The sequence below is a fragment of the Abramis brama genome (genome assembly GCF_963993115.1).
Source record: "Abramis brama genome assembly, chromosome: 18".
In the NCBI taxonomy this organism is placed as follows: domain Eukaryota; kingdom Metazoa; phylum Chordata; class Actinopteri; order Cypriniformes; family Leuciscidae; genus Abramis; species Abramis brama.
The window spans coordinates 12,477,030-12,493,709 of record NC_139980.1 but is presented as its reverse complement, the minus strand read 5'-3'; the positions used below and the strand labels follow the sequence as shown (position 1 = coordinate 12,493,709).

The window sequence follows — 16,680 nt, the reverse complement described above, 5'->3', positions numbered from 1 at the left end:
TCCTGTTCTGACAGCTCTGCTCGGAGCCATCTGGCTCTCCCAGCAGCACCAGCTGTTTGAGGCCAGGAAGACAACACCACCATCATGGCTTTCTCAACTGTAAGTCAATTATTAACCTAAGACACTAAATCTATCTCAGCACTCAATAGGCAAGAAAACTAACAGTCAATGCTCACTCAGCACTGTAGCCATCTCTAAATGACATGTTATAGCCTATTTAAGATGAGCTGCAGGGCATGGCAACACAACAGAAGTAGCCAAAAGAAGCCAGAAAAGCACTTAGGGTTACTTGCTGGCATGTATAATCTCCTTGAGCTGTTGCAGCACATTTGTCGTGCTGAAATCCCTGAAAGTGGGAATGCTGACACACATAAAACTTGGGCCACAATAAAGAATCGCTCTGTAACTAGTATCTCTCTGTAACTTGAGGGATGTACCATACGTTCACCAGGCTGCTGAATGAATAATTGATCTTTTTTTTTGTTGATGCTCCAGGCCTTCACTCAAATTGAAGTAGGACATGTTTATGGTCATAAAACTTTGCAGAGGTTATGACAATAAAGTAAAGCAAATAATGCAAAAAAGGCCATAAGGGCTGATGGTAATTGGATTCTCAGGTTTAGCCAAGAGCAGGTTGCAGTGTGAAATAAAAAGCAGGCAGTATTGTGTGTTTGGCATGAAAGTGGCATTTTTAACAGCACATAATGTGACGTCTGGGCTGGTGCATGTGTCTGCATGATAGACTGATCCGATTTGTGCAGACATAAAATGTGATTACCACAGACGCTGAGACGTACTGTAACTGCATTTGTGTCTGCGCTAGACAAAAGCATGGCATTTCTCCAGACTGATCTTGCAGTGGTGTAAAGGTTTCTGTGATGCAATGCTTAAGCTTTTGATGTTTAAATCAAAAGAAGCCAACTTAAATATATTGTTTAGCATATTATTCTTTTTTTTCAGAAGTGCTTTGAACAGTTAAATCTAGAACCTCCCAGCAAACACAGAACGTTCCACTTACCACTAAATGCCCGTTCACACCAAGAACTAACTATAAAGATAACTATTACAATGACTATTAGCATCCACACCATGTCGCTGTCATGTGTGGTTGTAGTAATCGCATGGCGAAGGTGAATCTAAACAAACACTTCTTTATTAATCTACGAAGATACACACAGCAGGAGAAAACTAACACTCAACCACATGAAATAAAGAAGATACCAGACAAAGAACTTAAGAAACTAAGGGCTTAAATACACAGGGAAACATAATGATTGACAGGTGAACGTAATCAGTAACCAAGGGAACAAACTAGGGACAAAAATGGGACTAAAACTGAACTACCAGAAACAAACGCATGGGAACAAAAAGACAACAAAACTAAACATAATCCTGACAGTTGCTTTAAATACTCGAGCTTTTTAAAGCAGGATGAATTCGGATTGGCTGCCAATGTTTTTTATCGCTCATCAGCTGAAAAAAAAAACATTGTTCGTAAAGTGATTGCAACGATATCGTTTCTCTGTGCCGTTATCGTTATAGTTGCAGTGTGGACTCTGCTATTCCTTTTCCTTTAGATCGTCATCGTTATAACTAAGTGTGAACTGTGAAAGTGTATGGTAAATGTATATGGTTCCTGTTTGGTTATTTCTTTGGGAACAAACATTCTAGGAACATTTTAGGGAGGTTTTTGTGTGCTAACCTAATAAGAATTTAAACAGAACATTTTCTAATGGTTACTTTTTGTTTCATATTCATAAACTACATTCATAAAACAGTATTAATTCAATGTTAATGCTGAAATGTTACCTCAAGATAAAAACATACGTACATGCCACAATTAGACAGGGCAGAATCATGAGCAGTTAACTTTCTTAAAGGTGATCATTTTCTCATTCATAAAGATCTAGTGCTTTCACTGACACATTTGATAATTTAGCATATGGATGCCTTAAACCATGGCAATGAAGGAAAGCAAGGGAGACGTCAGCCACAGATCTAGTTATATATGTATACTACATGCTTAATGGTCTCATTTACATTCAGAAGTCACATGAATACAAAAGCATGTTGAATCCCAGTGAATATAATGACTGCATTTCCATGATAAGATGATTAATTAAAACGAGAGCTCACACATGGACACACGGGCAGGACAGTTGCCCGTAGCAACATGTAAATCAGATGCCTAGATTCCTGGAATGATTCTGCACTCGCATTTTTATGCATCACATACAAATTGTTGAATATGAAATACCTCAGACTTGAATGGTTTTTCCTAAGAAAAATAAAAAGTTTTAAATATGTGCTGACAGCAGCTGAATAAAGGCCTCTGATCTCTGCTCTACAATTTAGTGTCTAAATAATGAGTGTTGTAAGAATCTAGGACATTACCTTGACAGTATATAGGACATGATACGGCAGAGAGGAATTGGGGAATAGAACCGCTTCTATCAGCCATAAGTGGAGTACACACTTTAAAATAAAGGTGCTAAAATATATATATATATATATTTTTTTTTAAATGGTTTACAAAGGGTCTTTATATTCCATTAAGTTATTGGTAGTGTCTTCAAAGGTTCTCATCTCGTATCAAACATTGTTGATTCTGCTGTCTTGAACCTTTCTTCGGAGTGAAAGAGACTGTTGAGGGTTGTTGAGGATAAATAACAGGAAGGTCTCAAAGTCTCAATGTTTAATTTTGCGTTCTCAGCCCCTGAGCTGTTTGAGCTGTGTTGAACATGCCATATCTTCATCAAATTTCTCTGCTCAGGACAACCACAGTGGTGTCAGACCAAGCTCCATTGCTTAGCAACAAAAGTCAATGGGCATAAGACAGTCCTACAATGGGGGATGTTAGCATATAAACATCAGCAGTCACAATAGCACACACTAAACTCTAAGAAACCATTATAATGAAAATCCTCAAATTATGGATATAACAATATATATATATATATTTTTAAATACTTTTTTTTGACTGCATAATTAAACAACAGATTTCTTCGATACATACACGCTGCTGTGAGCAAGTAAGACATGCTGCTGCTATACAATATAGCATACATGAATTACCCGTAGCAGATCTATCTTGTGGAGCAGGGGAAGGTGGAGGGTTTCTGAAAGCGCACTGCAATTGCTACGACAATGCTGACCAAGTTTTTGATGGTTGAGCAGAGAGCTCATTGGCTACTGATACAGCAGGAACCAAACAGCTGTGCCCTATAGAGAATGATGTGATTGCGCTAAGGACCTTTCAGTCTGCGCCATCAAGAGTTTCATGACAGAACTTTGTATTTACATCACAGGGTTTTTTGCAGAGTAATATAAATTCAGAGCCAGAGTGATATTTCAATGCAACTGAATCTTATGATTAAAATAGCCAAATAAAACAAAACAATTACTTGAAAACCTTCATTCATCTCTGTGCAGTTTTGTTTTGTTTTTTCCTGAAGTGTTCTCAGTCTGCAGAGGCCTATAGTTATGAGTGTTATCACTCTTATGCAAGACTGCACAAATGGAATTAATGAACAGAAAGCAAGGTCTTTCTTACAGTATGACTGAAAGAAGAAAGACAACATCTTCTGCCTCAAGGCGACAAGAGGAATTTTCTTCCAAAACTGAATGAATTAATGACTTTCTGCTTGACTTGCCAACCAATGGGAACTAATACACACAGGCTGCCTAATCAACACAGCACATATATTTATACATACTCTATATGAGTGTTTCTTCAGCTATGGGCCACTTTAGGCATTTAGGCCACTGTAGACACTTATTAAATAAACCCCTTTAAAATACACACACATCCAAAGAAGTGATGAGAATTGTTTGGAAATGATAAACAATAAATGTTTCTGTTCACATTTAATACTTAGCCTACCTTGATGTGTGCAGCCTTGGTGGGCTACAGTTGTAATTGAATTTATTCAACCCCCATTGCAAATCAGGTTAATTGGCAAAATTTACAGACTTTCAGCTGTTTGCAAGGAACAAATCAAACATAAGTAATTGAAATATCTCAACACAACAAATGTTTCAAGTGGTTTCCCCAAATCCAACTGAAAATGCAACTTTCTCAATAATTTTGAGACTGCAGAAGTCATTAAAAGTTGCATTTTCATTTGAATTTGGGGAAACCACTTGAAACATTTGTTGCTATTTCAATTACTTGTTTGATTTGTTCATTGCAAACAGCTGAAAGTCTGTATATTTTGCCAAAAAACCTGATTTGCAATGGGGGTTGAATATTTTCGATTACAAATGTGTATGTACAGTATATACAGTACATACCCCCCCCCCCCCCCAAAAAAAAATGGTTTTAAGTCAGTTATTTATATATTTTGCTGTAGTGTGTCAGTAGGAAATATCAGTTTACATTTCCAAACATTCTTTTTGCCATTAATTGTAATAATCCAGTGAGATTTGTATATGCACAAGGAGTCTGACAACAGCCGGTATGATCTGATCTCACCATCATCGAGTCCGTCTGTGATTACATGAAGAAACAGAAAAAACTGAGACAAACTAAATCCAGAAGAACTGCGGAACGTCTCCAAGATGCTTGAAGAAACCTTCCTGCAAAGCTACCTGGAAAACTATGCGCAAGTGTACCTGGACAAAAGCCGTTTTAAATGCAAAGGGTCGTTACACCATATATTGATTTGAATTAGTTAATAGAAGTTAAATCATAAATAAATTCAATTTGTGATTTTATTTTTGAAAGCATTCTCACTTTACAGCATTTTAACACAAGTGCCAGTATTTTCACAGTAGGCTACTAGCTTTGCAGGAAGGTTTCTTCAAGCATCTTGGAGACGTTCCCGCAGTTGTTCTGGATTTAGTTTGTCTAAGTTTTTTCTGTTTCTTCATGTAATCACAGATGGACTCGATGATGGTGTGATTCCTTGTGCATACAGAAATCTCACTGGGTTATTACAATTAATGGCAAAAAGAATGTTTGGAAATGTAAACTGATATTTCCTACTGACACACTACAGCAAAAGATATAAATTACTGACTTAAAACCATTTTTTTTGGGGGGGGGTATATTAACATGCCTAAGACTTTTGCACAGTACTGTATATATATATATATATATATATTTTTTTTTTTATATATATATATATATATATATAGTATAGAACCTTAAAAAGAAATATATGCTATATCGTAACTTCAGTAATGAATTGCATGAATTAAACTTTACTGCTACACATTATGGCCATTCTTCCTTTTCACAACTTTTAATAAATGTTCACAACAAAGCGTAACCATTTATCATACAGACATTTTTTCACCTCAAATCCTCATACATAAAAATGTGGATTATTTGCTTTTTGATTTCAAAGTAATCCAAATGCTTTGCAAAATGTTTCTTTCTCAAAATCACAGCAGCTTTAAGTCTTATCAGCAGCAAAACAGCAGCTCAGACTTTGTGCGCTCAGGTTCTGTTTGTCCTGAACAGCATGCACATTAACATTTTGTTTTAAGAAAATGTAAACATGTTTTGAATGTCACAAAGTGACTTTTTCTCTTCAGTTGTATATGAAGCCAGACACACTTGTGTCTGAAATTATCTGAATGCAGTGAAATTCAGTGTATTGGAAAAGCACATCAAGTTGTAATACAGGTCTAAATTCTGGTAAGAATGGAAGTGTGTTATATGACTCATTCTATACTCTATAAGTATGAGTTATGGGAGCTTCCTCAGCACTTTTTTTCTTGTCTTGATAAGGGAGCAGGCAACACTATCGGCTATTGGTCACCTATATGCAAAGGTCATGTTTAAAACCATTTATCAAGGTCTGCTTTTCAGAGGGATGTTTTGCTAGATAAGAGAGTGCAGGCACAACGTGACTCTTTTATGCATGAATTTTTTAAGTGTGAGCAAATAGTTTCAAGAAAAATGATTTGGGAAATGCATGGAGAAATCCATATATTGATAGACCCATATAAGATGGGTAAATCATAGCTGAACATTTTATTTCACACATGATTTGTTGTTATGCAGTATGTCACAATCTGAAAGTTTATACTATTACAACATTGTGCTTTAACCGCTGGTGTTAGTTGAATTTATCTAATGGCCTAGATAAGAGTTTAATCTAATTGTCCAGAGAATATTTAGATACACCATCAAAAGAGAAGCCATCTCTAAGAGCTCAGTAATAGAATAGAACTGTATGGGCTTAATATGATAATGTCTAATCACGAGAGACAGGCTTGTGTGTGTCACAGGGCCTCAGCTGGTGTGTGTGGAGTAAGTGGTGTCTCATGGGGGTTTGGCACTAATGCAGCCCCTACATGTGCTGCTGATTGGTGGGTTTAGGTTGGTTCAGCGCAGCCCTTCTGAACACCATGCCTGCACTCAGTAATGGCTGAGGTTAAAGGTCAAAGCACTGAAGACTCTGCCAAAGGATAGATGAAGTGCATGTTGAAATGAACACTGCTCTCATTATGCATGAGGAGGCTCAGTCAGAAGAACTAAGTCTTACACTATATTTATGGTCTGAATTTATGGCCTAGTGTCAGGATTATGTCTCGTTTTTGTGTTGTGTTTGCTTAAGTTTGAGGTTGTTTTCTAGATCAGTTTTCTATGTCTTTGTTAATTAGTTACTATGGTTATTCATGGGTTAATCATTGTTTGCACCTGATGTTCATTTAGTTAATTGGTTTGTGTCAGTTCATTTAAGTTCTTGTGTAAATAAAGTCTAGCATTTAGATCCTTTTCATTCATCTTTTTTTTTCAACAAGCTGTGACAGATAGCACATTTCTTGCTAGATTTAAAACAAGGACTTTTTTAATCATAAAAGTACAAGGAATTTGTTTGAGTTCTGATAGACCAACGGCCAATGAAATAGCTTGAAAATATACTTAACATTAAAGGTTGATACTTCAAGCTTGCTGCTTAATTTTTTTTTGAAACCGTGATAAGTGAAAAGATATAATTGGGGTCAATCTCAAGAGAATATGAGAGTTAAAATAATTTCTTTATGAGTATATATATATATATATATATATAAATAATGGCAGAAGTGATGCATTGAAATAAAATAAGAACAGAACACTACACTGTTAATTACAACATGATACAAAATGATGTATAAACTACAATAAAAATAGTTTTGTACAGAACATCTTGCTTTACAGTATATAGCTCAAATGTCAATCGCATAACAGCTATAATAAGTTATTAATGGAATGTGTTATTTATGCATGCATAAAGACGATTGAAACTCATAAAAGACAGCTCAACTGATCAGCTCCTGTTTCAGGTGTTCAGTCAGTCTGAGCGGAGCCGTTTGAATCCCACTGAGCCCAACTGCACAGATAAAAGACACAGAGAGCGTGTGTAGCTGGAGTGACAGACAGACCAAGAGAGACTATCAGTGACAGGGTTCACTGGGGTAATGCTGGCAGCAGAGAAGGCCTCAAATAGAATAAAAGGCTGGGGTTTTTTTTTAATAAGAAACCACCTACAATCAACAGAGGAAAATAGAGCTGTCAGATGAAGCGGAAGGAAGGAAAGAGAAACAGACACAGAGAACGAGAAACGGGAGGGTAGACAGAACGAGTGTCAAATTTTCCTGATGCATGTCCAGGTTGTCAACAACCTGGACATGCATCAGGAAAATGTGAAGGTTTGAAAAGGTTTGGATGTCACGGATCTCTCTGTGGGAGGAAGCGACGGCTGATTCTCATGCATTCAGTGTGCGCTTTATTTAACTCTTTTTCTATGGGGCACTGCCTATTTTGCAGGCTGTTACAAGAGTTATGATGCACATTAAAATAAGAGAGACAAAAAGTTATATTAGCAAAAATATAATTTATGAATAAGAATATAATGTTATCATTGAACTCAAACACATTCCATGACAACTGAGGGAAATAGTTTTATATAACTAATATTGGTGCTTCTATATGCCTTCACAACCTGGCAATGGTTCAGTGCAATCTAATGCAAGAGGTGAGGACGGTGTATAATGCTGTTCAGTTTTGGTGAACATCAGGAGAACAAAGAAAATCAATATTTAGGAGGACCATATCATTGACCGCTCTCACAGTCTGACTGAGATAAAGCAGGTTCAGACTAATGAAAAAAGCAATGTAACTTTAAAGAAAGACATGAAAGAACCACTGGTTATTTTTTAGATTAATTTAGAGAAAGGTGTGTGTGTTGATTAATGTCATGAGGGGAAACTCACTGGATAAAGATATGCAATTGTATGCATTTATTAATTAACCAGATCATCACAAGTAAGTTTTTTGTTTTTGTTTTTTTGGACACAGTCCTTGATTCTGATTGGTCTGTAGCAGCACACATTTGTATGAAAAAAAGAGAACGAGTGCACTGATTATTAAGTACATTGACGTATTTCAGAGAACCACATAATAAGTTTGTAAAATGAAGACTTATACAGTATTTCATCATCTGTCTATGGAAAAATACTGGTGCGGCTTTCATGTCTCTCTCTCTCTTTTGGTATCAATTAGAAAGAAATTAGACTAGAAATTAAACACTTGGTACTTCATTAAGTGTATTGACTAACTTGTCCACAGTAAAAGTCATTTGAATTGCAGATTATTTTATATAAATTAAACTTGTAGTATTGCTGCAGTGCTCATCTTGTTGCTAGCTAATTCAAATCATGATAATATTTGATAATATACACTCAGTTGAGTATTATGAGTAATTGAATATCACCTTTAAACTAAAATCTAGTTTTTTATTTATTAAAAAAAAATATATATTTTATCCACGTATTTGTGTATTTGGTGAGACCACCCTGATCAGCATGTTACTTTAATCTTAAGAGAAATTAATACTTCTGAAATATTCATATATCACAGTGCCAATACATCACAGTCCTTACATTTGTCCATGTTATACTCAAATGAAGTGTTATCAACAGATTTATGTAATTGTACACTAACATGAATGTGAAGTGCCCTGATTCCTTGTAAGGTTTTTGTGGATTGTGTCTTTTGAGTGTGGCCATACGCACATTGTGCATCCGTTTCTCTCTCCAAAATCCTATTCTCTTCTTTTATTCATAGCCTGCAGGAAACAAACCACAGGGAGTATCCTTGCTCACAGACACTAAGGAAAAATAATGACAAAGACAGAAGGATTGAGACAGAGAGAGACCTAGTCTGAGTTCTTAAGGGATTTTGCTCTTATTTGCCAGTGATTTGAGAGATAAGTAACAAGCAAACAAATCAAAGAAGAGGGGAAAACAGAGACTGGTTATTATTTGGTTTAAAAAGAAGGCATGGGAAGCTAAATTTCTCTTAGCTGACAGTTGTGAGAGCTGGCAGTTCAAACTGAATGCATTTATATTTGATCTAAGGAAAAAAAGATATTTCAAAGAAACTGTCAAAATGTAATATTCACTTTTTATTCACGCATTAAGACAACTTCAAGAGGTTCCAAATATTGAAATGGGTTGTCTTGACCTTAAAATGAACTTTAACCTCTACTCAAACACCTTGAGTAGTTAAAGCTGAGTGAAGCCAATAAAATAAGTCAGTTACTAAATTGTGCACATTAGTGATGAGTGCTTTCAAAACACTGCTTTGCAAAGCTCCAAATCTTGTTTTGAACCAGTGGTTAAGAACACGTATTAAACTGCCACGTAATTTAAGTAAACAAGGCTTTGTTACGTCATAACTGTTTCGTAACGTTTCCAAATTCCATTGGTTTGCCAATAGGAGGCGATGTCATTGAGCCCATGGATCACTGTCTACGGGTGTTTGTCAAACAGAAGGCTGCATCCTAGTGAGGCTGTGTCCTTCCTAGTGCGCATGGCTATGTCACACATGTTCCCGCACCCAAGGTCGCAGCATGAAAATACTACTAGAACTATAAGAAAAATACTTTGTATAACAAATCTTTATATTAACTGGCTTTCTATGCAATGCTGTGGTCTCCCCGTAGCTAACATTATTGGTAGTTTAGTGTTAAGTGATTAATTGACACCAAAACAAAAGATAACATGTATGCTTTCATCTCTGAAAACATTATTTTTGTCTTACATTCACTGTAAAAAATTAAACCGTGATTTTTACGGTAAAAAAACGGCAGCTGTGGTTGCCAGTACTTTACCGTCACAGTTGCAACATTATTGGTTTTACAGACTTAACTTAAAATTTACAGTAATAAACCGTAATTCATTATCTGATATAATGTGAATTTAACGTCCTATTGAAGTATAAATATCTGTTTTGTACCATTGTAATACACTGATAACCAACAATCACAGCAGTGATGAGAGTCACATGATCAATCAAAGCTCATCACAAGCAGCTCTTCCACAAGAAATGTAATACTAATATAATAGAAGCTGCACAGTGTCATTCACACAAACATTAAACACCATCATGGTAACACACATGAAATTTTAAAAATGCAATAAACATTAATTTAACAACATTAAATGTAACATAAAACCCTAATGTACATAACTGATTAGAACAAACTAAGAAAACTATGAAGAAAAATAGTTATTTTAACAAAAATAGATCAAATGTGAAGTGTCACGCAGGGAATTGTGGGAATGTCAATTTACGGTTTTTCACTGTAAATTATACAATGAGTTGTTCTTTTTCACTTTCAAAAACTGTAAATTTAACGGTATTTTACAGTAAAATTACATTAAATGTACCATTAGATCTATCACAGTTATTTACCGTATATAGTACGGAAACTTTCTGTTAACCAATTAACAGTTTTTCACTGTAGCATTTTTACAGTCTTTTACCGTTAAAATCACGATAATTTTCAGACAAGCCCAGTGTCGACTCGTTTTCTGTCAGTACTTTAGTTTTGCGGTGACTTTAACATAATAACTGAAATATTAAACACTAACAAGTTCCCGATTTTCTCATCTTGCTCAAAAACACGTAAATGCTACTTAATTTTACTTAGTGCCTTATGCAAAGCATGCTGGGAACAAAAATACCCTGCTAATATGTGCGATGCTACATCAACAGCACAAAAAAGTATTCACATATACCAATGCAAATGGAAAAGCAACTGTTATACAAATTTAAGTGGATTGCACATGATTAAATTAGATTCAAGAATGTGTTGCGTTATTTATTTGCAGTATGAACATCTGTTTCTTTATTCAGGTCCCGATTCACAGGCTAGGTTGATTTTGTCACCCAGGGCATTAGGTCTAGTGTCATTTTTAAGAAATTCAAACCTTATTGTTGGACCTGAGCAGCCTGTGCTGAGAAACAGCTAAAAGCAGACAGGCTGTTGTTGCACACGGCTGTCACATTGTCTGAGGGTGATCACAATAACAATGTCTGGGAGTCACTGAGGCCAGAAGTAATAAAGGAGCGTGCCTATTTCTCTCTCTTTCCCTGTTTGCCTTCCAGGTCAGTACTGATTTCTCTTTAAAGGAGAGGAAGGATAGTTTCAGTTTTGTCCATTGGTGGAAACACACTGAAATGAGCAGCAGTGACAACCTTATAAAATCTAATGGGGTCTTTTTACACAGCACTGCACACTCTTGAATTAGAAAAATGGTTGTGTGTGTATTTTTCACGCTGTTGGTATGAACGTCGGTGCCTGCTGTGAATAAAGGCTACAAAGCTTTCTTTATTACCAGAGCTCCCACCTGAAAAATCTAACAACCTCCTCAAGTGCAGTCAAAAAGCACACTCTTTATAGCATATGAAACAAAGAATTCACAGAGGAAACAACTGCTTATCAGCCAACCTTGAACATAACATATATACTCTTCAAACTCCCCTGCTATCAGCAGAAATGAATGAAACTTGGACTTTGCACATACTTATTTCATAGTTATTTCAACAGCATTCAAACATTTAGCAAGACAAAATCAATATATGTGTGAAACATCAATATAAATGTCATCTAAAAATGAATATAAAAAATATGCTATATGATACTAGCTTTATGATAAATTATAGACCTAAATGAATAATAAAATGTAAAGAATGTTAAAGAAACAACATACCAAGACTTTCTAGCAACATAACTTAATACAAGAACCATAAATCAAAAAAAAAAAAAAAAAAAAAAATGAGAAGAGTATACGATAAAGAATACAAATTCTACTTCTTCACAGGAAACATCCTTAAAATGAACTCACATGCACATTTCGTTCATTGATTCAGTGTTGTATAGAATAATTTTCCTCACACTATATGACTTATATTTTTTCCATATGCTTATACATTATGTACATCACCGTTCAAAAGTTTGGGGTCAGTTTTTTTTTAAAGAAATTAATACTTTTATTCAGCATGATACATTAAATTGATCAAAAGCGACAGTAAAGAAATGTACAGTATGGATTGAGACAACTGTACCTTTCAGCTCAGAGGGTCTGACGCATTGATTTATGATTAAACAGTAATTAACTGCCAATGCTTTTTTTTTTTTTTAATAAATCATTTTCTTAATGCCTACATGAGATCGACAGGGAAGTTGCTTATCATCAAACCTGTTATTTCCTAACCAGGGGTTATTACGATGAAAATTGCACAAACTTGCAGTGTAAAAACCGGGGTGGGCGTCTAATACTTGGAGCTGTCAATGTTATTTAATGACACAATGAGAATTAATAGTGACTTCTCTGTGTGCATGTCCTGACTTTAAATACATCAGCTCTCTGTGGAAAAAAAAAAATACAGGATCTACAGGATCCCAATCATGATATTTTAGCTTGCCTTGAACTTTCTCTTTTGGCAACATAAAACATGAAATTTCACTTTTAATGAGCGCCAGAAAAAACTTTGACCTTCAAGTCAAATGCACACTTGAGAGACATCACCACCCTCCCATGAATATTCATCATATCAGCACAAAAACAGTTCATTATTCACTTGTTTGTGTGCTGTACCAGAATCCGCTCCCCTTTGAATTAGAAATATTTCATTAATTTCACTGTTGTTTTGTATAGAAGCACAAAAAGCTGAATTTTCAGCATCATTACTCCAGTCTTCGGTGTCACATGATCCTTCAGAAATCATTCTAATATGCTGATTTACTGCCTAAGAAACATTGATTATTATTATTATCAGTGTTCAAACAGTTTTTTGGAAACCATGATAATTTTTTTCCAGGATTCTTTGATTAAATTTCTAAAGAACAGCATGTGTTTACAATCACTTTTGATCAATTTAAAGGGTTAGTTCACCCAAAAATGATAATTCTGTCAGTAATCACTCACCCTAATGTTGTTCCAACCCTGTAAGGCTTTCATTCGTCTTCGGAACACAAACTCCTTCATATAGGCTGCTAGCTATCCCAGAAAAGTTAGTAAAGACATTGTTAAAATAGTCCAAGTGATACAGTGGCTCAACTCAACGAGAATACTTTTTGTGCGCAAAAAAACCCCCAAAAAACAAATAATTTTATTCAACTATTCATTTTCTTCTGTGTGGGCCTCTGATTTGAGCTCACAAGAGCGCCAGGACGCATGCACGAGAACTGAGAAAATGACGCAGATGGGTCTGAATGTAGTGTTTAAAATGGTTCTAAAGTGTGCATTTCCTTGGTGTCAGAATTGTGAGAAACCAACGAGAAAACGTAAAAGTGCCTTACCAATGCCGTAAAATGAATGGCTTACCTTTCACACTTTCCCATCAAATGATCGTGAGCGTCATCATCTCAGTTCTCGCGCATGCGTCGTGGCGCTCTCGTGAACTCGCGTCAGAGGCCCACACAGAAGAAAATGAATAGTTGAATAAAGTCGTTATATGTTTTTTTTGCGCACAAAAAGTATTCTCGTCGCTTGATAAACTTAAGGTTGAACCACTCACTTGGACTATTTTAACAATGTCTTTACTAACTTTTCTGGGATGGCATATCGATTACCTTGCAGCCTTTGAAGGAGTGAGCCAGCTCTCAGATTTCATCTAAAATATCTTAATTTGTATTCCGAAGATGAACGAAAGTCTTACAGGGTTGGAACAACATGAAGGTGAGTAATTGCTGACAGAATTTTCATTTTTGGGTGAACTATCCCTTTAATGCATCCTACTGTAGCTGAATTTAAGCATTCATTTATTTTGTTCTGAACCCCCAATGACTTTCACTGGATGTACAAAAACAAGTGAGTGAGACATTCTTCAAAATATCATCCTTTATGTTCAACGAATGGGGAAAAATGCATAGCTTTTTAGAATGATATGAGAGTCAGTAAATGATGACAGATTTATTTATTTTTCCTTTTTACTATTCCTTTAAAAATCTAACTGGCATTTTGAATCATCTTCGGACACTGAATAATGTTTCTCTGTTCCTTTGTGAGAAATAATGCCAGTAGACCAACAAGCAATTTTAGTCCTCAAACAGAAATTAAACCTTGTCTACTTGATCTTAGTCACTCTGTCTCTGAAACACAATACATTTCTAAAGAGACAGACAGCCATTACAGATCAAATCATTAAAATTTAATCCGGGGAGGGCACATGTAAATTCCCAAGACATAGTTGTTGACTTTAATAATTCATTATGCTAATTTTCTTGGGTTTTAGCAAATATACATTCTCTCAGCAACAAGAGACAGGCGGATTTTCTCCAGCTGTATGCTTGGCACACAGTTCAAGTGGGAATGGAGATGTTTTCTCCCCAGAGTGCCTCATGAACTTCACATCTCACACGTCAGAATGACAGAGCGTTGAGCCTCAGGCTCCTGTCTGTCACCGCCGATGTGACACGGGCTGTCTCATAAAACCAATGCCCTCTTTTCCACACTCGATTCTTCCTCCTGACAGAACAAAACCTGACAGGACCGGCCAGCTGATTCAATCATTAAAACATAAATGGATGAAGTGTGATTTGGAGTCAGTGAAAGTGTGAAAGTTAGAACTGTGATTTTTTTTTTTTTTTTGCCAGATGTCTCTCTGAGCCTGACCAAGTTATAACACATTTCATAAAGCCAGTCAACCTTGAACAGTTCAGTGGCTAGTTACATCTCGATCTAATTGGTTTTTCTTAGTCTACACATGGGAAAAAGTGAGAAACAATATCTTTTGCAATAACAAGACTGTAATAGGGTGAATGATCTGATAATATGCAATTAAGGAATATTGTAGGCTAATAAAACAATAGTAGCCTAGCCTAAAATTTACAATTGTTGTAATAACCTGTAGATAAATACACAGGTGAATATCTCTCACTATGCAGAGACAAATAAAAGCAATATGGACAGTTAAGTAAATCGCACTGCAAAAAACAAACAGTAAAAGGACAAATAAAAGATGTTCAGGTAGTTTCATATGTAACAGTGGCAGTGTTATCGTAGCATCGCGTGAACGGCAGCACGGATGCAGTTGTATTCAGTCAATGTAAACAGAGATAAACGCACGCATGCTACTCACTTTCGTGCTTGGACGCTCCCCATGTGTGCCGCGGAACTCCAGGACTTTTGATTATTGCTCTCCCGGCGGATTTTAACGCATCCATGCTGGAGGAGGTGTCTGCAGAGCAGGTGCAGAGCTCTTCTTTGGTGCCTACTACTGTGGGAATGGGGAAAGTAGAGTAACATGCAGCGAGTAATGCAGCGAGTGGACACGGGCAGCCTATAGACACCTCACACAGTCCTGTATCTGTACAGTAACATTAACCCTTCACTGCCCGTCTGACAGAGACCCACGAGCTGTTCCCTACGCACCCGCTGACGTTTCAATATAAAATGAGAACAACCATGCAAATCTTGGCGAACCAAATAATTATTCATCCGGTTTATTCCATGAAGTTCGGCTGTGACCAATTTAAAACGAAAAGCTAATTCAACTTTTATCAAGTGTCATTATTGCATTAGGCTATGCATTCCGTAGGTTAGGCTATTTCAAGTCTGGAATGTTTTATTCATTCTTCCTAGGCTGTATAATGTTACATATAATAGCTAACATTTTATTTAAAATATATTTGAATATAATATTTGAACTTGAAGTGTCCCCTATTTTATGTGTCAACCCTGTTACCATCATAATTAAAATAGCCTAGCATAATTCCATAAACAATAAAAAAAATCATAATAACATATTTTTTCAGAATGTTAACTCTTTCAGGTAGTAAATATTTTATCTTTTTTTATTACTTTATCTTATGTTTGGTTGTTTGTCAGTAGGGAGCGATCTTAACTCTTTCCCCACCAGTGTTTTTTTTAAAAAGTTGCCAGCCACCACCATTTTTTTTATCATTTTCACAAAAGTTTCATGGCCCCCAGAATATTTTGTTGTATGAATATCTGAATATATCAAAAGAAAGAACAGTACGGACCCCCTGCTTAAAAAAAAAACAAAAACGTTTTATTCTAGTTTAATGCATTCTTCTTTTTTTAAATCAACACTTGAATGTGGGTAGGTTTCATAAAAAAAAACAGAGAAAATCTCATCTGGATGGGATTCACAATAATGATAAAAACATAGGCCCTGTCCCAAATGGCACCCTAAACACTCGCGGCCTTTCTACGAATCCGCACTTTTGTGACGTAATGCCGCTTTGAGTGTCGGGAAGAAGTCTGCTGCGGAACTTCAGGCCCTGTCTCAAATGGCACATTTCATATGCACTTTAGGTCTTGTGGACTTACAATGGCTGCCGTGCGTTAAGTCCGTTAAGACCGTAGAGTGTCCCATTTGTCATTTTAGGTTTCAGAAGGGTGCTCTCGAGAACCCCCTTTGTGGTCGAT

At 36.1% G+C, this 16,680-nt stretch overlaps 1 protein-coding gene across 3 annotated transcripts in view; it reads right to left on the bottom strand.

Moving 5' to 3' along the window:
* The window catches only part of LOC311068916 (low density lipoprotein receptor adapter protein 1-B), a 35,225-nt gene extending 19,589 nt beyond the window's left edge, over positions 1–15,636 (bottom strand). For 2 of the 3 annotated variants that reach the window (XM_084091764.1, XM_084091762.1), the window contains exon 1: positions 15,368–15,635. In XM_084091764.1, coding sequence (XP_083947890.1) covers positions 15,368–15,452 — 85 coding nt within the window. In that variant the 5' untranslated portion in view covers positions 15,453–15,635. Of the gene's footprint in view, positions 1–15,367 lie in introns of all 3 variants that reach the window. The other variant, XM_084091763.1, reaches the window with a different exon arrangement.
* Positions 15,637–16,680: the final 1,044 nt, after the last annotated feature.